General features: G+C 41.5%; 1 protein-coding gene across 1 annotated transcript in view; it reads left to right on the top strand.

The window, feature by feature from the left end:
* Window positions 1-11,545: 11,545 nt before the first annotated feature.
* LOC139373473 (collagen alpha-1(XIV) chain-like) overlaps window positions 11,546-21,293 on the top strand; it is an 88,077-nt gene continuing 78,329 nt past the window's right edge. The window contains exons 1-3 of the mRNA XM_071114029.1: window positions 11,546-11,895; window positions 13,842-13,973; window positions 16,457-16,573. Coding sequence (XP_070970130.1) covers window positions 13,877-13,973; window positions 16,457-16,573 — 214 coding nt within the window. The 5' untranslated portion in view covers window positions 11,546-11,895; window positions 13,842-13,876. The remainder of the gene's footprint in view (window positions 11,896-13,841; window positions 13,974-16,456; window positions 16,574-21,293) is intronic.

The raw sequence follows: 21,293 nt of genomic DNA, 5'->3' as shown, positions 1-21,293 counted from the left end.
GTTACCTAACCTTACCACCTGGGGGCGGCCCGTCAGGAAGTCCAGGATCCAGTTGCAGAGGGAGGTGTTTTGTCCCAGGGACCTTAGCTTATTGATGAGCTTTGAGGGCACTATGGTGTTGAACGCTGAGCTGTAGTCAATGAATAGCATTCTCACATAGGTGTTCCTTTTGTCCAGGTGGGAAAGGGCAGTGTGGAGTGCAAAAGAGACTGCATCATCTGTGGATATGTTGGGGCGGTATGCAAATTGGAGTGGGTCTAGGGTTTCTGGGATGATGGTGTTGATGTGAGCCATGACTGGCCTTTCAAAGCACTTCATGGCTACAGAAGTGAGTGCTACATGTCGGTAGTCATTTAGGCAGGTTACCTTAGTGTTCTTGGGCACAGGCACTATGGTGGTCAGCTTAAAATATGTTGGTATTCCAGACCCGTACAGGGAGAGGTTGAAAATGTCAGTGAAGACACTTGCTAGTTGGTCAGCGCATGCTCACAGCATACGTCCTGATAATCCGTCTGGTCCTGCGGCCTTGTGAATGTTGACCTGTCTAAAGGACTTCGGCTGCGGAGAGAGTGATCACACAGTCTTTCTGTACAGCTGGTGCTCCCATGCGTGTTTCAGTGTTATTTGCCTCGAAGCTAGCATAGAAGTAGTTTAACTAATCCGGTAGGCTCGTGTCACTGGGCAGCTCTCGGCTGTGCTTCCCTTTGTAGTCTGTAATGGTTTGCAGGCCCTGCCACATTCGACGAGCATCAGAGCCGGTGTTGTACGTCTTGATCTTAGTCCTGTATTGACGCTTTGCCTGTTTGATGGTTCATCGGAGGGCATAGCGGGATTTCTTATAAGCTTCCGGGTTAGAGTCCAGCTCTTTTAAAGCGGCAGCTCTAGCCTTTAGCTCAGTGCTGCTTGTAATCCATGATTTCTGTGTGAGGTATGTACGTACGGTCACTGTGGGGGCAACGTCATCGATTCACTTATTGATGAAGCCAATGACAGATGTGGTGTACAGATGTTGTAATACTGTCATGTTGTCTGTATGGTCATGTAAACTGAGCTTATCTTCTATGTTTTTGTCACTGTTCAGTGCAGGCTTTTATGGTCATCTTGACCTGGGGACAGACAGAGACATGTCTTGAAGGAAGTTGGGACACATACAGTATAGTACATGAAGGAAGTTGGGACACACAGTATGGTACGTACTGTACTGTACAGTGTGAATTCAGTCAAACCTGCCATAGCAAGTGTATTTACTATTATACAACGGGTAGTTCTAATCCTGAATGCTGATTAGTTCAAAGCATATTCCAGCCGGTGTCTATTCCAAAAGTTACCGCCGTCTAAATCTACAACATTAAAATGCCTATTTACTCTGTTCCATCTGACTGCGCAATCCACTGTCTCATCAGCCCAGCCAGGCAATTTATAAACTTGAACATTATCTCATGCTTCTTTTAGACTAACATTTAGTGTTCAACAGCAGAGATTTGTATAAACCTTGCTATCTATCTCTCTGACATTTGCAACATTGTTTCAATATTTAAAATCGATCTCTAGTGTCCCGTAGTAATGAACGTGCCGGGAGTCAGGACGAGACAGACGGACAGGCAGCATTTCTCAGCCAGTCGTGTCTCAGCCAGTCATGAATCAGCTGGCATAATTTTTATGGTTATATACAAAGAAATGTCAATTGAAAAAAGGTCAAACAAACGAAGTGCAGCTAGTTTGCAGCCTTTCCCGCTATACTGTTTGAAGTGACTGTAAATTAGCCGTAGCTGGCTAGCTAGTAAGCAAAGGATAAGAACATTGCTCGCCAGTATGGCAATGGAACATTTAGAATTAACAACTGTGTCGCGTCCATAGATACAGAACAGAAAGATAGAATCAACTGAATCGATAGAATGAACGACCGACCGGCTTGGGAAGCAACCCAAGACTTGTGTCAGGACTATATCTTGTGGAAGGATGAAATATTATGAATAAATTCATCAAAATAAAAGTGATAATCCCCTTGAAGCCAGTGTTTGGAGGATATATATATATACCCTCCAAACACCGTCTTCTAGGGCATTATCACTTAAGCAGAGTGTGTGCACAGTTACACACACACACTACGTTTTCGGAAATCCGGAGGCATCTACCTTTGTGCAGAGCCTAACTGTTACTAATAGTAATATAATATCCAGGAACATTCTGTTGTTTTATTTGGGGACATACGGGGAAAGAGCTTAGCGCTACATTTGGGATTTATTGAATGGAGCTCTAAGTCTACAGACGTAGGATCTGAATTTGAGCCCATTTGCTACAGCAGGAAAATAATCCTGCAGCAACAGAAAATGTGAATTATTATGTGGATTATAACGATGGACATTTTCTTATAGGGGCTGGTGCATTTTTCTTTAAGGCAAATCAAGTTTGACATTTTAAAGTTAAAAGGACAAACTTTAGAAGCTTTTTTAAACCTTGAATACACAACGAGTTTGCATTTCCTGGATGATTCTCAGCAACAAAAGAGTGATCATCCTACATCTGCATGTAAGAAAAGGCCTATGTAAAGTTATTGAGCTATATGTTCTCTAAACACCTCAGACAGTGTGACATCCATATCAGACTTTATAAGCCTATTGATCACGACTCACCTCTATACATGATGAATTATGTCTCTACCTTTTAGCAATGTGAGCGGAGAGAGATATCGCTATTGGATATTGCTCTCTGGCTGGGCAACCAGGCAAAGGAGCCACAGAATAGAGGTCATCATGTTATACTACTGATCATGATGCACTCAGTGTTGGTGTGTGGTCAATGGATATCTTGGTTTGATGATCATCGTGGTTTGTCATTGAAATGATACAATACACTTTATTTTATTTCTTTCTTTCAACACATTTCCAGTGGGTCAGAAGTTTACATACACTCAATTAGTATTTGGTAGCATTGCCTTGAAATTGTTTATTAACTTGGGTCAAACGGTTCAGGTAGCCGTCCACAAGCTTCCCACAATAAGTTGGGTGAATTTTGGTCCATTCCTCCTGACAGAGCTGTTGTAACTGAGTCAGGTTGGTAGGCCTCCTCGCTCGCACATGCCTTTTCAGTTCTGCCCACAAATGTTCTATAGGATTGAGGTCAGGGCTTTGTGATGGCCACTCCAATACCTTGACTTTGTTGTCCTTAAGCCATTTTGCCACAACTTTGGAAGTATGCTTGGAGTCATTGTCCATTTGTAAGACCCATTTGCGACCAAGCTTTAACTTGGTCGCAAATGGGTCAAACTGATGTCTTGAGATGTTGCTTCAATATATCCACATAATTTTCCTGCCTCATGATGCCATCTATTTTGTGAAGTGCACCAGTCTCTCCTGCACCAAAGCACCCCGACAACATGATGCTGCCACCCCCGTGCTTCACAGTTGGGATGGTGTTCTGCGGCTTGCAAGCCTCCCCCTTTTTCCTCCAAACATAATGATGGTCATTATGGCCAAAGAGTTCTATTTTTGTTTCATCAGACCAGAGGACATTGCTCCAAAAAGTAATCTTTGTCCCCATGTGCAGTTGCAAACTGTATTCTGGCTTTTTTATGGTGGTTTTGGAGCAGTGGCTTCTTCCTTGCTGAGCGGCCTTTCAGGTTATGTCGATATAGAACTCGTTTTACTGTGGATATAGATACTTTTGTACCTGTTTCCTCCAGCATCTTCACAAGTTCCCTTACTGTTGTTCTGGGATTGATTTGCACTTTTAGCACCAAAGTACGTTCATCTCTAGGAGACAGAGCGAATCTCCACACCTCCAATCGACTCAAATGATGTCAGTTAGCCTATCAGAAGCTTCTAAAGCCATTACATAATTTTCTGGAATTTTCCAATCTGTTTAGAGGTACAACTTAGTGTATGTAAACATCTGACCCACTGGAATTGTGATACAGTAAATTATAAGTGAAATAATCTGTCTGTAAACAATTGTTGTAAAAATTACTTGTGTCATGCACAAAGTAGATGTCCTAACCAACTTACCAACACTATAGTTCGTTAACAAGAAATTTGTGGAGTGATTGAAAAACAAGTTTTAATGACTCCAACCTAAGTGTATGTAAACTTCTGACTTCAACTGTAATTGGGTAAATACATTGAATATTATATTTGTAGAGGCAAATACCTGATGCTGTCAACAGCTAGGAATGTTCTTGATTTATCTCACAGAAGGCCATTATCATTAGGCCATTATCATCAGTTTGTTTGTCGATATAGTCATTGTTGATATGGATGTTGTTGAACCTTCCCACTGACCATGTCTCTCATCCATGTACCATGACAGAGAATGTGTGTGTGCGTGTGTGTTTGTGTCACGTCCTGACCTTAGTTCCTTTTTTATGTCTCTGTTTTAGTTTGGTCAGGGCGTGAGTTGGGGTGGGCATTCTATGTTTTTGTTCTAGGTTTTGTATTTCTGTGTTTGGCCTGGTATGGTTCCCAATCAGAGGCAGCTGTCGATCGTTGTCTCTGATTGAGAACCATACTTAGGTAGCCTGTTTTCCCACTATGATTTGGGGCTATTTATTTTCTGGTTAGTGTTTGTTGCACCTGTCAGAACTGGTCGTGTATGGTTTTTGTTCGTGTGTTCATTCTTGATTAAAAGGTAGTATGGATGTGTACCACGCTGCACTTTGGTCCTCCTCTCCTTCCACCAAAAATCGTTACAGTTTGTGTGCGTGTGTGTGTAATAGAGAATGTCCTGTCCTTCCACTCCACCTTGCCTGACCACAGTGACCAGTGGAAAACTCCACTGTTTATTTCCCTACCTCCATTAAGAGCATTAGTGATCCCAAAATGCCTTTCTCAGCTCTTATTGCCTACCCTGGGATAGCCTGGCAACAAGTCATCCCTCAACCCCTCCCACTCCCTCCCGGCCAGCCTAGACTGTTTACTCTCTCTGGGGGTTAACAGTTAACATTTATACCGGAGCACCACAGCTGACTACATCATCAGAGATTGTGGACAGCAACCTTCCCAAGTTACTTGGCACTTTGGCTGGTAAACCTTTGAAGTGAATTGTACAATGGGACCTCGGACAGCTGGTAAGGGCAACTTTTATCGCGCGAGGCAAATACGTGAAAGGTGGAGATTGTAGGTTTACTGAACTTTTTTGGGTTTACTTGCTATGGCTAATGTAATATTGTGTCTCTTGTTAAATCATAAGCATTGGTGTTGAGTTCACCTATATGAGTGCTACGAATACAATGGTATCACAAGTGGCTGAGGATCTCTTTTTACTCCTACTTGTGCTCTTAAGTATTTTTAAATTATCATGTTTATTCCTTTTTTTTGTGAGACTGAGAACCATTTTATTGATGAAAAATTATTAGATTAGTCCAATTATATGCAACTACAAATTAGAAGAGATACCCAGCACAGGTGAAAGGATTATTACATTGAGTTTGACTGGGGGTGAATTTGACCTTTATTCTATATTGTCATCATAATAGTATGCTGGTGATTGTTATGTAACTAAGTACAGTAACCATAGCTTCCACGATAGGCTGGTATAAATATAAGCTTGTCAGGAAGTGTTACCGTGATATCAATCAACTCAGGGAGTGTTCATACAACACATTATGTGGCTATATTTGATTAGCAGCAGACACTTTGTTCTTTCATAACACTCAGATATGAAATGGGAGGCAGTGGGGTATGTGGTGTGTGTTTGATGTGTTCTACTGGGAACTACAGCACAGCTAACAGTTCTGAAACTGGAGTGTGTGACTGTGTGTGTGACATTTCAGAAGGAATAACATGGTGGCCTCCTTTTGTTATTTGTGCTTTTTCCTCTCAGTACACTTTGTCAATCACTCTCAATCATAAAACATGTCTATGCTCTCTGTGCGACATCTCTGTATGTTCTTCTTCTCTTTCTCTCAGTCACTCCATCTAAGGAAAGAAAGATGGTGCCCGGGGGGCAAGATAACAGTTTTAGTAGTGGCAACAGCGGGTATTGTAACAGAGGTCCCATGCTTAGCCCTACTTCACCTGTGCTGTCAAACCCCAAATCAGGTTAGAATCTCTCTGGTCTTCACCTAAAGCTGTATCACGTCCTCTCTGCTGTACAGATTCAATTTAAACACCACTGTTTGTGATGACACTGAGAATCTGCTAACAGCGTCTTTGTTCCATTGGCAGTGCTAAAGAGACATGTAAGTCCAGAGGAGCTTCGGAGACCAGGAGGTTCATACATAAAGAGGACGTTTACAGTACGTTACCACAGTGTTCCCTCTTATTCATGCAAAAACAATGAAACACAACCAAATATCAATGATATCCATAACATTTTTTCACGATTCTATTCCTTTGTAAGTCATGAGATCAATCTATCTCCAGATTGTGGGTGATGCGGTGGGCTGGGGCTTCGTGGTCAGGGGGAGTAGACCATGTCATATCCAGGCAGTGGACCCCAGTGGCCCTGCAGCAGCAGTAGGAGTGAAAGTGAGTACCATGGCATTGTGGGACATTTAGTGCAAAGAGCATCTCCAGGGCTTACAGGTTGATAGCTTTGTCAAATCAATATATTTGTTATACTGGGAGACAATAATTACGTACAGTATTTCACCAAAGTCCGTTTTCCAGGTGCGCCAGTTTGTGGTCTCTGTCAATGGTCTGGACGTCCTGTCTCTGGACTACAAGACAGTCAGCAACCTCATCCTCACTGGATCGCGGACCGTGGTCATGGAGGTTATGGAGGAGTCTGATTGCTGAGGATGAGGTTGTATTGTATTCGGTTACAGTCAACTTAAGGCCTCAGTAACCCATTGGCTCTTGGTGGTCGAAAGCTTAAGAGTAAGAATGTGGACTGTATTGGCCAAAATAAATCCATAGATACCTTACGACCTTGATATGGAGCCAAATGGACTTAGCTACATGATGGACTTGAGACGCGGGGTAAAAGCAACAGAAACCTGACGAGCCCCACTGTGAAGCCGTGTGTGCTTACATCATCAGTCTGAGACTCTGGCCAGTGTTCCGTGGTTAACATGGATACAGCTTGTGGTTTTTTTGCTCTCCCACAGCAGTTTAGACTTTTGACCTGTGCGCCTGCTGTTTGCTTTTCCACCCACTCCCTCGTTTGCTCCAATGGAGGGTTCCTTCCTAGAAAGACAAGTACTTAGGGTGTTGTTGATTAAGTGAGGTGGCACATATTGTCAACAACACTGCACTTTGTGACTTGGCAGAGGTGTTTTTGAGAGCAGTAGAATTTATTTCGATGATTTAGCTTTGCATTTTGCTTGGAATATGTTTGGCATTGAATGCTAAAGTTTGGTAGCGGGAGTAACTTAAACCTTGTATTCATATTGGACTGAAAATAGCACAATACTGTCAAACTGCAGATCACATACTTTCTGGCAGCATAAAAAGGCTTGGATGTCATCTTGGTTTCTGATTCCACTGCAATATTTTTTGGAAACCCACAATACTGATAAAAGTTCAAATAATCAAACAGTAGTAGCCTATCAACATGTGAATCCTTTTTTAAAATTTATTTTGAAACAACAAATCCGTGTGTTATGTTAATGCACATAGATAGGTTATAGCAGTGATATTGTGCATTTTGTCAAATATGTCAAGGGTAATGCATGATCACATAGTCTAACACAAGGTATAAAGGACCCAAAGCACTAAAGGAGTTGTACTTTCATATAGCCATATAGCCCGACCCTATACATTTGTTATGGTCAACTGATCTTTAAAGGGTATTAGTGCAGACCAGGCCAGCAAAGAGTATCTGAATTTGTGTTAGCGTCTGATCAGTGTGAAAATATTTCAATTAGCCAATGAATTAATAAAAATAAAGTCATTTAATGGAAAATGTTAGCAAATGTGTATTTGAATCAATGTTTATGATATTAAAGCAATAACATGATTCATCACTTGCAAATAATCAATCTTATTATTGTTAAAAATCAGGGCTCACGTCAACGGAAGCAAATTATTTTAGCAACATCACCAGAAAATCAATATTATGGATAGAAATGTAACCGCTTCAATCGAATAGCAATAAAGTAAGAGCATTTATTGAACACTGACGGGAACTTTAAACTGCAATAAAAGTTCAAATAAACTTGAAGATCAAGATCAACAGGATCATATTGGCATTCCTAGATTAAGTGGTTATAATATCTGGTCAAGGAGTGTGCATTGTGCAATAAAATCTGTAGATGACATGTGAACTATAACAACATTCAATCACGGAAGCAGACTATATGGCTCTGACCACCAGGTGGCAGTATGTACCATATATACAACTGATATTTCCCATTTGGATCTCATTGACTGAATATCCAAATCTCTTTTACAGGCTTTTTACTGTAATTACCTTTCCAGTACTTTGAGAAGTTGTTTTGTTTGTCATGTTTGTTTGATGTCACTTTTGCCACAATATTACAATAACAAACCACAAGCTGCATTATATTTTTCCTGCAATATTAGTAGGGTCGCTATCACTACAGATGACTAAAATATCCAGATTCGTGCCTGTTAGTGTAGGAAACTTATGTTAAGATAACCCCTCTGCTGCCCTCATCAGAGTTCAGGGGCCAAGGGTTTAAGTGCAGTAGCATGGAATGCTCTTAAGATGGGTCAGGGCTTGTGTCATTGAGAGCAGACATTGTGAGCTACTTCAAACTCCATCTAGTGATGAGCTCAGCATTATGAACGCACAAAGATATTCAAAAGCAAAAAGAGGAAGTGATATAGTGTAACCATATCCTACTGTAACTACAGTAACAACTGTGAATTCTATAACTGCAGGAATGTTAACCCCATATAAGGGGCCTCCAATAAAAAGAGTTGAAGAGGAATTCCACAGGTAATTGATTTTAAAAAATATGATTCTTTATCACTTCTGTCATGAGCATGACCTTGCTGTCATAGCGATGCATAAAACTCAGCGTACCTAACTACCCCTCTGTGCTTGTAGAAACACATTCGACATTGGGTCAACTGGGAAAGGTGTGTAGCCCAAGGGGCTCTTGTAGACCCTATAACTTCATGGGGCTAACCATGCTAACATACTGTATTCAGTCACAGTCTGCCTTTAGTCAATGATGTGTTAACTGCCCATCGATGAGTGGGCACTAGTTTGCTGTGAGATGGTCTAATAAAAACAGCTACAGTATCTAGAAGTTACTCAGATAAGTCAAAACTACTATCTTTTTCAACAGCAAGAGTAGAGTCTGTGTGTTTGGAACCATTTCAATAAAAAATACTATATTTATTGAGTGAAACATTAAACTTCATTCAAAGAAAATGTAGGCTGCACCGGAGTGCCATTCCACTCATAACACCAAAGTGGCAAATTCGGGGGTAACCTGACAGGCCTCTTGAAGTAGATGCTAGGTTGCATTAAGGTTGCTGCAACATGATCAATGTGAGTGGTACTTTCTGTATCTTAACTTGGGTCTGTGCTATCCGGGATCCTTGGGACGTCACTACCCCATTGAAGTTGACATTTTAAATGGTTACGGTGAGGGTTGAGGTTAGGGCTCGGTAAGGGTTATGGTTAAGGTTAGGGTTTAGGGTAGGGACGTCCAAAAGATACAGGATTGCACTGACCGCTTAACTTGACACAGATAGGGGCTTATCATGAAAGGCATTAACACATTTAATGTGGTCAAGATAGGTAGTTAGTTCATTTTAACAAAGTCACTTTCCAGAAATTATTTTATTTCTTACCCAACCAATCAAATACATTACAGACTGATGGTACATACAAAAGTTTGGACAGACCTACTCATTCAAAGGTTTTTCTTTATTTTTACTATTTTCTACATTGTAGAATAATAGTGAAGACATCAAAACTGTGAAATAACACATATGGAATCATGTAGTAACAAATCAGGATATATTTTAAGTTTGAGATTCTTCAAAGTAGCCACCCTTTACCTTGATGACAGCTTTGCACAGTCTCTGCATTCTCTCAAGCAGCTTCATGAGGTAGTCACCTGGAATGCATTTCAATTAACAGGTGTGCCTTGTTAAAAGTTAATTTGTAGAATTTCTTTCCTTAATGCTTTTGAGCCAATCAGTTGTGTTGTAACAAGGTGGGTATACAGAAGATAGCCCTATTTGGTAAAATACAAATTCCATTATTACGGCAAGAACAGCTCAAATAAGCAAAGAGAAACGACAGTCCATCATTTCTTAAAGACATAAAGGTCAGTCAAAATTTCAAGAACTTTGACAGTTTCTTCAAGTGCAGTCGCAAAAACCATCAAGCGCTACGATGAAACTGTCTCTCATGAGGACCGGCACAGGAAAGGAAGACGCAGAGTTACCTCTGCTGCAGAGGATAAGTTTATTTGAATTATCTGCACCTCAGATTGCAGTCCAAATAAATGCTTCACAGAGTTCAAGTAACAGACACATCTCAACTGTTCAGAGGAGACTATGTGAATCAGGCCTTCATGGTCAAATTGCTGCAAAGAAACCACTACTAAAGGACACCAATAATAAGAAGATACTTCCTTGAGCCAAGAAAAAGGAGCAATAGACATTAGACCGGTGGAAATCTGTCCTTTGGTCTGATGAGTACAAATTATTAATTTTTGGTTCCAACCGCCGTGTCGTTGTGAGATGCAGAGTAGGTGAACGGATGATCTCCGCATGTGTGGTTCCCACCGTGAAGCATGGAGGAGGAGGTGTGATGGTGTGGGGGTGCTTTTTCTGCACAGCATTCCTCAGCGATACGCCATCACATCTGGTTTGTGCTTAGTTGGACTATCATTTGTTTTTCGACAGGACAATGACCCAACACACCTCCAGGCTGTGTAAGGGCTATTTGACAAAGAGGGAGAATGATGGAGTGCTGCATCAGATGACCTGGCCTCCACAGTCACCTGACCTCAACCCAATTGGTTGAGAGAATGCCAAGAGTGTGCAAAGCTGTCATCAAGGCAAAGGGTGGCTACTTTGAAGAATCTCAAATATAACATATATTTTGATTTGTTTAACACTTTTTTGGTTACTACATGATATGTTATTTCGTAGTTTTTGATGGCTTCACTATTATTCTACAATGTAGAAAATAGTAAAAATAAAGAAAAACCCTTTGAATGAGTAGGTGTGTCCAAACTTTTGGCTGGTACTGTATTGATACAACACTTTCATACATGTCCCATTGCATGTTGAGACAAGAACAACTTGCTGCACCCTGATGATGGTGATGGCCAGATAGATGGAATGCAAACAAATAACAGAGCAGAGATGAGGATGTATTATCAATTAAAACCTTTAAACCTGAAATTGTTGCATTTTCAGGTCTTGAGAATACTAAGATAATCATGAACCAAGGTTGACAGTTAAATGTTGTTGTTATAGGCCTACATAACAACACTCATCTATGTCTGTGTGTGCGTAATATAATAATAATAATAATAACATGAAATAATAATAATAATATATGCCAAGTTACCAAATGGCTGGCTGATTAAGCTATCTCAAATATTTCAGCCACATCAGTAAATTCTCCCCTGAAAGGAGGAATGAACATTTGCACGCAGGTAGCGCTCGTGCGGACCAGAAAGCGCTAGGGGAAAAAAGACATACCTGAAAAAAAGCTCACGGACGAGGAGCATGTAGTCTACCCTGGGGGCGGTCAGAACAGAATTCACATTTCATAGCTTATCACCTCTTTTATATTGGCTGCCGCCGAAACACATTTTTCTGCCTCAGTCAAGATTAAACGAGGTGAAGGAATGAATCGCTCAAGGGATGGGTGAATGAATACCAGCACGGGATACACCCACCATAGCAAGTCTGAAACTGAAGGAGCTGAAGATAGTTTGCCAACAGCCCGCGAAGCAAGACACACAGGAAGGGTCCTTTGGGAGCAATATTACCTGTAAACATATGTTTTGAAAAGGTATGAGATATTTTCTTTAGTTTGGGATAAAGTCCGTTTTTAATAACAACACGTTTAAAGTATAAGTGGTCGGGAACACGGAACCTCACCTGTCAGTGGTGGTCGTGGGGGCGCGTTTGGCAATATATGCACATTTGGTTTAGTCAATTTATTATATCTGTTTTTGTACTTCGTCGATACTGTTTGTTTATCACATTTATTATTAAAATATAATGTACAGTCGTTTTCCATTTTTCCCAAAATCTATAGGCCTACACGAACCATCACCGAGGACTGTGGACTACTACTGTGGTTTACCTGTAGGTTAGCCTACTTGTACACCTGCAATTTGTCGTAATGGCAAGATTAGAAGGCTATTTAGGTACATTGAGTAGATGAGGAGAAAGATTAGGCACGGCGAATTGAAGTGCTGCTTTGAAATACCAGCTAGCCTAATGACGAAGTATTCTTATTGAAGTGTTTGCATGAGTTTGAGAGAAAGGTGTGACATCATGCTCATCTATTTTTTACATCCTCCATTTGTTTGAGAAGATACTACTGCCACAGTACTCTGCAGGAGCATGCCACGTTTCAAATATCATTATGAATGATTTATGGGTGTCATTGTGGTTATGCCAAAGTTGAGATGCTTTGTTGAGTTTATTTCCAAAACTATTTGAAATGTAAATGGGACTCTACTGTTTTATCAACCTACAGTTGAAGTTTATCAATGATATTCGTAAAATTGCTCTATAACTTCTAGGGATGTGCATATTTCCCTTTCAAGATAATTCGATACTTATCTAGATACATGGGCTCCGATATGATACAGGAACGACACGTTTTAGTTTGAAACGATTCATGCAATTCAGTTTGATTAGAGAACAAATCGATGCGATTCAGTTCGATGTGATACGATTCGATGCACTAACATTTGTTGCATAAAGACATTCATTTTCCATTATAAACTAAAATCTGCTGTTGATGGAGCTCATGAGCTGGGCCTCTCAGAGCTGGATCGATCTGAGCTGACTTTACTCTGTGTGTGTGTGTGTGTGTGTGTGTGGTGTGTGTGTAAATTATGTATATCTATGGTGTACTGTATGTACTATGTAGGCACCTGAGCTGAGCTATAAGTGAGACTAGGTATCTATCATCCCACTACCACTATCAGATTAGGGCGGCAATGTAGCCTAGCCCCCCACCAGATTAAGGGTTTGAGCTAGTAATATATCAATATTTATTGTTTACAAATGAGCTATGACATAGCCAATGAATATATAGCACAATTTCGGATTTCACCCCCATCTCCAAATTGAATGATTTTGACCATTTGGATGTTTTTATGGTGGGATCTTCTCTTTTCCTCTTGCTTTGGCCATGCAGTGCTCCTTTCTGTCCTCATAATGAAATCATCAACTTTACCCTGTATATCTAAAAATGACTATATACACTGTTTAAAGCAAAATTACCAGAACTATTGCTGATGGTGAACCTGAACAATCACAATAAAATAGATTGTAGTAAGCCCCGTTCAGCAGGTATGACCTGGGCACATACCTCAGTTCAATGTCTAGTTTTGATTTATATTTGGTTAAGTTTTCAACTAACGTGAATTCAACATAAAAAATAAAAAAATGTAAGAAAAAAAAAAATCACCATGTCATTGGATTACGGTTAAAAGTTGGGTGAAAGAAAGACAAAATGCCATTACGTTGATTACTTTCGACAAATCCAAATCAGTTTTTGACGTTAATACGTCATTACATAGATTTTTTGGGGTTGAAATTCCGGTAAAACACCATATTCAACAGTGCATAGATAACATTAACTAGCGTTTATCGCAATGACTGGAAGACTGCACGACTTCCAGTCAAGCTGTTCCTCTAGACGTCCTTTAATAATGGAGCTTATCTATTTATTTTCAATGGCATCAGGCATTGTCATTCCATTTGATGTCTCGTCAGGTTTTCTGAGCTCCTCTCCTATACCAGTGTGAAGGATGCCGGCTACAGGACTGAAGACGTGGGTATGGAATCCTCTACTCTGTCTGGCTCTTATCTCTCTCTCACCTGCACCAGCTCCAGCTCAGGGTCAAGGTAAACACGATCATATAGGCTGCTTCTTATCCTCTGTCGTCCCGTGTGTGTCTTTTTGATGTGCTGCTTTTGTCAAAGCGTTTGTCTCTGTGTCACTGTCACTGTGATTATTTTACTTCAAAAGGGAAAAGTCACTATTTTCTGGTAATATAAGTAAATATTTGCGTGTAAAATCACATCATTAACATTCCATTTGATGTGCCGCTTTTGTCGAAGCATTTGTCTTTGTGTCACTTTCACTTTGTGATTATTTTACTTCAAAGGGAAAAGTCATTATTTTCTGGTAATATAAGTTCATTTTTGTGTGTAAAATCACATCATTAACTTTCCATTTGCAGTCAACTAAGGTGTTTCAAGATTATGCTTTTACATGAACTACCTACCCTTATGGTCTTTGCCCATATATACAATGTTGCAAACAATATCTGACTTTGGCCTTATCCTTGTTGATGTGAAGACTAACAAGAACTGCACCCTCAAACAGCTGCAGTTTGTTTACCTGGGCTTGTCTTGACACCGTTGCCCAGTCCTCAAGTGAAACGAACCACAGCATTCCTGTGCTAAGAGTGCACTCTGTACTGTGCCAACCTGGGCTACAGCATAGTGCCGCTTTGTGTTGTATTGTAGCATTACACCTTGGACAGTATCCATTGGGTGTTGGCAGAAGCCTTCTGCTCAAAAGGGCCGGCTTCTTGTTTAAAGTAAACAAACTGTCCTTTTTACAGGTCAGAGTTCAAAGTGTACGGTCAGTGGGCTTCAATAGATGTTTCCTTCAAAGTGCACTAAAGAGGTTTAACTGAAAGCATCCGGCCCTTGAGGTCGATAGACAAGGGATGTCTGGGAACACAGGCCACTGTCACCCAATGGCATGTGGCCACGTGCCCATCCCTACAGTGTCAGCATCTCACCCAAAATGGCCCTTCTTATAACTAATTCTTACATATTAATTAAAATGCATTCCACTTTCTGTACTGTATCCGACTTCCAAACTCCCCATGGGTACTTGAGGCCTCTTAAACCCTCTGCAGCCTGCTGGCTGCTTGCACAAGATGGCTATGAAAAATATATGAGAACTTAAGCCCATCTCCACACAGGCAAGTCCTTTGTCTCGGAGATGTTGTTTACCGAGCGTACAACTAGTCTGAGACGTCTGTTCTGGAAATTTCCTGGCTCACTGTACATGGTGATGCATAAAGTCTCTGAAGGTTTAAAAAAAAAAAAAAAAAAACACAAACAACACACATGCTAATTCTCTCACTCGGGGAAACGACATTCTTCAGAGAAGATCTTTTTTTCAGAGAGAGTTAAGCCCTGCTGAATACCCACCCCCCATTTTCAGGTTGGTGAGCTCAGTACAGTATTATTATTCGCCTGTTTGCACCATGTACCATCTCCGGGCTCTTTACCTTCCGATGAGTTACTCCATTCTATGTGCTTGGATGTATTCTTTCCATACCTACATCAATGTCTCCAAATATAATCTCATACACACATCATTATTCTGTATGTTTCAACTGTAGAGCTTCGCTCTCATTTATGTCAGTCATAGTGAAGGTATTTAAAGAATACATTGGCACCAGATAGCTTGCCTGCTCCTAATGAGGACACAAACAAGACAAGTTTGTGGGACTGTTTGCGGAACTTTCCATTATTACCAAATTAGATGGGAATGTTTATTTGTATTTTATTTTACTCTGGGATTTGGTCATGCCTAGTATTAACTACTGTGCGGAGCTGTGGGATGTTGACCCAAGAGGAAGTGGTGAAGTGGTATATTGCTCTACTTGCAGATAGATATCTTCTTGAAGACAGGAATAGATGCTATTCCAGTGCCTTTCCCTTTGTCGCTGCTACAATTGAAAAAAAGTCACATTCTCCTCTGAAAAGGCCTCAAAGTAAAGAGCACACGCTTTGTAATACACCCTCAATTCGACTGCTCCGGCCAAATGCAATCATGATGAGATCAGGGATGCTTCTTTGATGCTGAGATAAGTGCTGCACAAAAGACCCCCCCCCCCCCCCTCCAAAAGAGACACGAGAGCTATCAATGGCAAAGTGAGAGAATGTGACTGCTTTTTTGTGACATCTGTGGTACTCTTTGAATCTGTATCTTTGTTATTTGGCCAAGATACAATCTTTTAGGACTTGAAACACAGATGGGAGTGCCTGTTACCTTGCCAAACTCTGGCTGGAGTTCAATCTAGCTGCTAACTGTTTCATAATCACTTTTAACTCGGGAATCTCAAGTTTCATGCATTTTTATTGGCAAAAAATAAATCACCAAACCTGTCGCACTCTACTAGTTACTGAATTCGGACAGTTTCTTCAAAGAACATTGTTTTTGACACTCGATTGAACCCCAACCACTGTCTTGGTGTCATATTAACCATGCATTCAATATTACTATTGAATATTATATACAAACGTTTCTTGAGTTAGTCAATTATTGTTAAAAATGGTGTTTTGTGTCTTTTTTTGTCTAGTTGCCACTCCACGAAGACTTCGTTTCAAGGTCCTGAGCGCAACCCAGCTGCATGTGTCATGGAAAGAGCCGAAAGGAGACTTTGAAAGCTACAGATTTATTTATAGCACACTATCAGGTAAGGTCCAGCAATGTTACAATCAAGTTACGATTCGGCCCTGAAGGACTACGCTTTCTAACTTATATTCCGTGTTTCACAAACGGCTTCTTACTTGCAGTGTAGAAAAACAGAATTACATATCAATTACAGTGCCTTGCGAAAGTATTCGGCCCCCTTGAACTTTGCGACCTTTTGCCACATTTCAGGCTTCAAACATAAAGATATAAAACTGTATTTTTTTTGTGAAGAATCAACAACAAGTGGGACACAATCATGAAGTGGAACGACATTTATTGGATATTTCAAACTTTTTTAACAAATCAAAAACTGAAAAGTTGGGCGTGCAAAATTATTCAGCCCCTTTACTTTCAGTGCAGCAAACTCTCTCCAGAGGTTCAGTGAGGATTTCTGAATGATCCAATGTTGACCTAATGTTAACAAATCAAAAACGGAAAAATTGGGCGTGCAAAATTATTCAGCCCCCTTAAGTTAATACTTTGTAGCGCCACCTTTTGCTGCGATTACAGCTGTAAGTCGCTTGGGGTATGTCTCTATCAGTTTTGCACATCGAGAGACTGACATTTTTTCCCATTCCTCCTTGCAAAACAGCTTGAGCTCAGTGAGCTTGGATGGAGAGCATTTGTGAACAGCAGTTTTCAGTTCTTTCCACAGATTCTCGATTGGATTCAGGTCTGGACTTTGACTTGGCCATTCTAACACCTGGATATGTTTATTTTTGAACCATTCCATTGTAGATTTTGCTTTATGTTTTGGATCATTGTCTTGTTGGAAGACAAATCTCCGTCCCAGTCTCAGGTCTTTTGCAGACTCCATCAGGTTTTCTTCCAGAATGGTCCTGTATTTGGCTCCATCCATCTTCCCATCAATTTTAACCATCTTCCCTGTCCCTGCTGAAGAAAAGCAGGCCCAAACCATGATGCTGCCACCACCATGTTTGACAGTGGGGATGGTGTGTTCAGCTGTGTTGCTTTTACGCCAAACATAACGTTTTGCAATGTTGCCAAAAAGTTCAATTTTGGTTTCATCTGACCAGAGCACCTTCTTCCACATGTTTGGTGTGTCTCCCAGGTGGCTTGTGGCAAACTTTAAACTACACTTTTTATGGATATCTTTAAGAAATGGCTTTCTTCTTTCCACTCTTCCATAAAGGCCAGATTTGGGCAATATACGACTGATTGTTGTCCTATGGACAGAGTCTCCCACCTCAGCTGTAGATCTCTGCAGTTCATCCAGAGTGATCATGGGCCTCTTGGCTGCATCTCTGATCAGTCTTCTCCTTGTATGAGCTGAACGTTTAGAGGGATGGCCAGGTCTTGGTAGATTTGCAGTGGTCTGATACTCCTTCCATTTCAATATTATCGCTTGCACAGTGCTCCTTGGGATGTTTAAAGCTTGGGAAATCTTTTTGTATCCAAATCCGGCTTTAAACTTCTTCACAACAGTATCTCGGACCTGCCTGGTGTGTTCCTTGTTCTTCATGATGCTCTCTGCGCATTTAACGGACCTCTGAGACTATCACAGTGCAGGTGCATTTATACGGAGACTTGATTACGCACAGGTGGATTGTATTTATCATCATTAGTCATTTAGGTCAACATTGGATCATTCAGAGATCCTCACTGAACTTCTGGAGAGAGTTTGCTGCACTGAAAGTAAAGGGGCTGAATAATTTTGCACGCCCAACTTTTCAGTTTTTGATTTGTTAAAAAAGTTTGAAATATCCAATAAATGTCGTTCCACTTCATGATTGTGTCCCACTTGTTGTTGATTCTTCACAAAAAATATACAGTTTTATATCTTTATGTTTGAAGCCTGAAATGTGGCAAAAGGTCGCAAAGTTCAAGGGGGGCGAATACTTTCGCAAGGCACTGTACTTGTCAGATGATGATGTCATCTGGTTATAGCCCGTCTCCTATGACGTGAATGGCTTCTGGAGGTTTGACTATAGTTCATTAATGGTAATTGGAGTAGGAGTTGAAAAAGACACAGACTGATTGGTAATGATCATGAAGAAATGAGGAGAGTGAGATAGCCAATGTCTTTGGCACACACTTGCAGTAAAGAAATAGGAGTACTTCAGAGTATGTGATTTCCCTCCATTTTATAATCACGTTTGGAAATGAACTCCAAACATCCATTTTGTAATCTATGTTAATTACTGTGATTGATACCCGTAGTAAGCCAACGACGTGTATCAACTTGAGAAACACTGTATTAGGCGAATTTGACTCAATGTGTAGTACAGCCTACCATTTCACTTCTCAAGTTGTTCTTAAGGTAAGATATTTATAAATTGCCAATGTATAGATCGACTCCATGACATTCCACCATGGCTTTTACTTTGAGTCCTTACAGTACCTTACCCGCAGCTAGGGGGAAAGCTGCAGCTCCAGTGGCTTGCCTGGCCTTGATCTGGTGTTGATAAAGATGATGGAGTAAGCGTCAGTGAGCAGAGCACAAGCAGCTGTATCTAAACTGCCTGAGGCAGGCCAGGGCGGGGGGCACAATCTTATCCCAGCTCTGGCACCCTGCTAAAGGAGCACATCTCCCCATCAAGCCAGCTTCCTCTGGTGAACTTCTCCTTATGCCAGCTGCAAAATAGAGGATATTTCAACTGTTTCTTCCAGACCTGTGTTCAAATAGTATTCGTTTTGTCTTTTTAAATGCTATGCGCTTTTGATCGAGTCTGCCTGTAGTACCATATTGGTAAGGTTTGGGACTATTACATTGGTTTCTTTGCACCAGGCAAGCTCAATCGAGCGCATTAAAAAGTATTTAAAAAGTATTAAAACAAATAAATAATGCTATTTCCTCTCTCTTTCTCAGTCAGAATTGTCATTCTGTGTGGGTTGAAATGGGAGCTCCTGAGAGAAGCTAGTCAGTGAGCCTTTGTTCATTGAAGAAGAGTTGCTTTGACAGAGGGCAACACCCGCAGACATACACAAACCATTATGATTGGGGTGGAATTGAATGCCGTGCTAGATTGTGGGTAGTAACACTGGCAGTAGGATTATAGGTTCAGGGGTGTGTCAGAAATATTCACAACCAGAATTATAGGCGCAGTAGCTGGCGGTGGCAATAAAGGGCTGGGATTTGACAAATTAATACATTTGAGGTGTGACGAGGGCTTAGCCATTCACTGGCCAATCAACGCGTTTCATGGATTAATATTGCATGCCGTTGTGCCAAGTTCTGTAGGTTATTGACAGTCTTCGCATTGTCGTCAACGCCAATGCGGCTGGGGGCACGGAATAGTCTCATCGTAGTCCATTGTGGATTGATACTACAGTTTATTAAATAGGATAGGCTATAGTAACAGTGTTGACAGTCAACATTGTTCAAATTGGCTTCAACGAGTACAGGCCTCCTTTTCCTTTCGGAAAAGCTGACCACGACTCCATTTTGTTGCTCCCTGCCTACAGACAGAAGCTAAAACAAGAAGCTCCCGCGCTCAGGTCTGTTCAACGCTGGTCCGACCAATCTGATTCCACGCTCCAAGACTGCTTCCATCACGTCGACTGGGATATGTTCCGCACTGCGTCCAACAACAACATTGACGAATACGTTGATTCGGTGAGCGAGTTCATTAGAAAGTGCATTGAAGATGTCGTTCCCATAACAACGATTAAAACATTCCCAAACCAGAAACCGTGGATTGATGGCAGCATTCGCGTGAAACTGAAAGCGCGAACCACTGCTTTTAACCAGGGCAAGGTGACCGGAAACATGACCGAATACAAACAGTGTAGCGATTCCCTCCGCAAGGCAATCAAACAAGTTAAGCGTCAGTATAGAGACAAAGTAGAGTCGCAATTCAACGGCTCAGACACAAGAGGTATGTGGCAGGGTCTACAGTCAATCACGGATTACAGAAAGAAAACCAGCCCCGTCACGGACCAGGATGTCTTGCTCCCAGGCAGACTAAATAACTGTTTTGTCCGCTTTGAGGACAATACAGTGCCACTGATACGGTCCGCAACCAAAACATGCAGACTTTCCTTCACTGCAGGCCCAAACGGCATCCCCAGCCGCGTCCTCAGAGCATGCGCAGACTAGCTGGCTGGTGTGTTTACGGACATAGTCAATCAATCCTTATCCCAGTCTGCTGTTCCCACATGCTTCAAGAGGGCCACCATTGTCCCTGTTCCCAAGAAAGCTAAGGTAACTGAGATAAACAACTGCCCCATAGCACTCACTTCCATCATCATGAAGTGCTTTGAGAGACTAGTCAAGGACCATATCACCTCCACCCTACCTGACACCCTAGACCCACTCCAATTTGCTTACCACCCAAATAGGTCCACAGACGATGCAATCTCAACCACACTGCACACTGCAGTGTCCATCTGGACAAGAGGAAGACCTATGTGAGAATGCTGTTCATCGACTACAGCTCAGCATTTAACACCATAGTACCCTCCAAACTTGTCATCAAGCTCTAGACCCTGGGTCTAGACCCTGCCTTGTGCAACTGGGTACTTGACTTCATGACGGGCCGCCCCCAGGTGGTGAGGGTAGGTAACAACATCTCCACCCCGCAGATCCTCAACACTGGGGCCCCACAAGGGTGCATTCTGAGCCCTCTCCTGTACTCCCTGTTCTCCCACGACTGCGTGGCCATGCACGCCTCCAACTCAATCATCAAGTTTGCGGACGACACTACAGTGGGAGGCTTGATTACCAACAACGACGAGACGGCCTACAGGGAGGAGGTGAG

This window comes from Oncorhynchus clarkii, chromosome 18, assembly GCF_045791955.1.
Source record: "Oncorhynchus clarkii lewisi isolate Uvic-CL-2024 chromosome 18, UVic_Ocla_1.0, whole genome shotgun sequence".
Lineage (NCBI taxonomy): Eukaryota > Metazoa > Chordata > Actinopteri > Salmoniformes > Salmonidae > Oncorhynchus > Oncorhynchus clarkii.
Note: the sequence above shows the minus strand (reverse complement) of the source record. Positions and strands in the feature narration are given on the sequence as shown.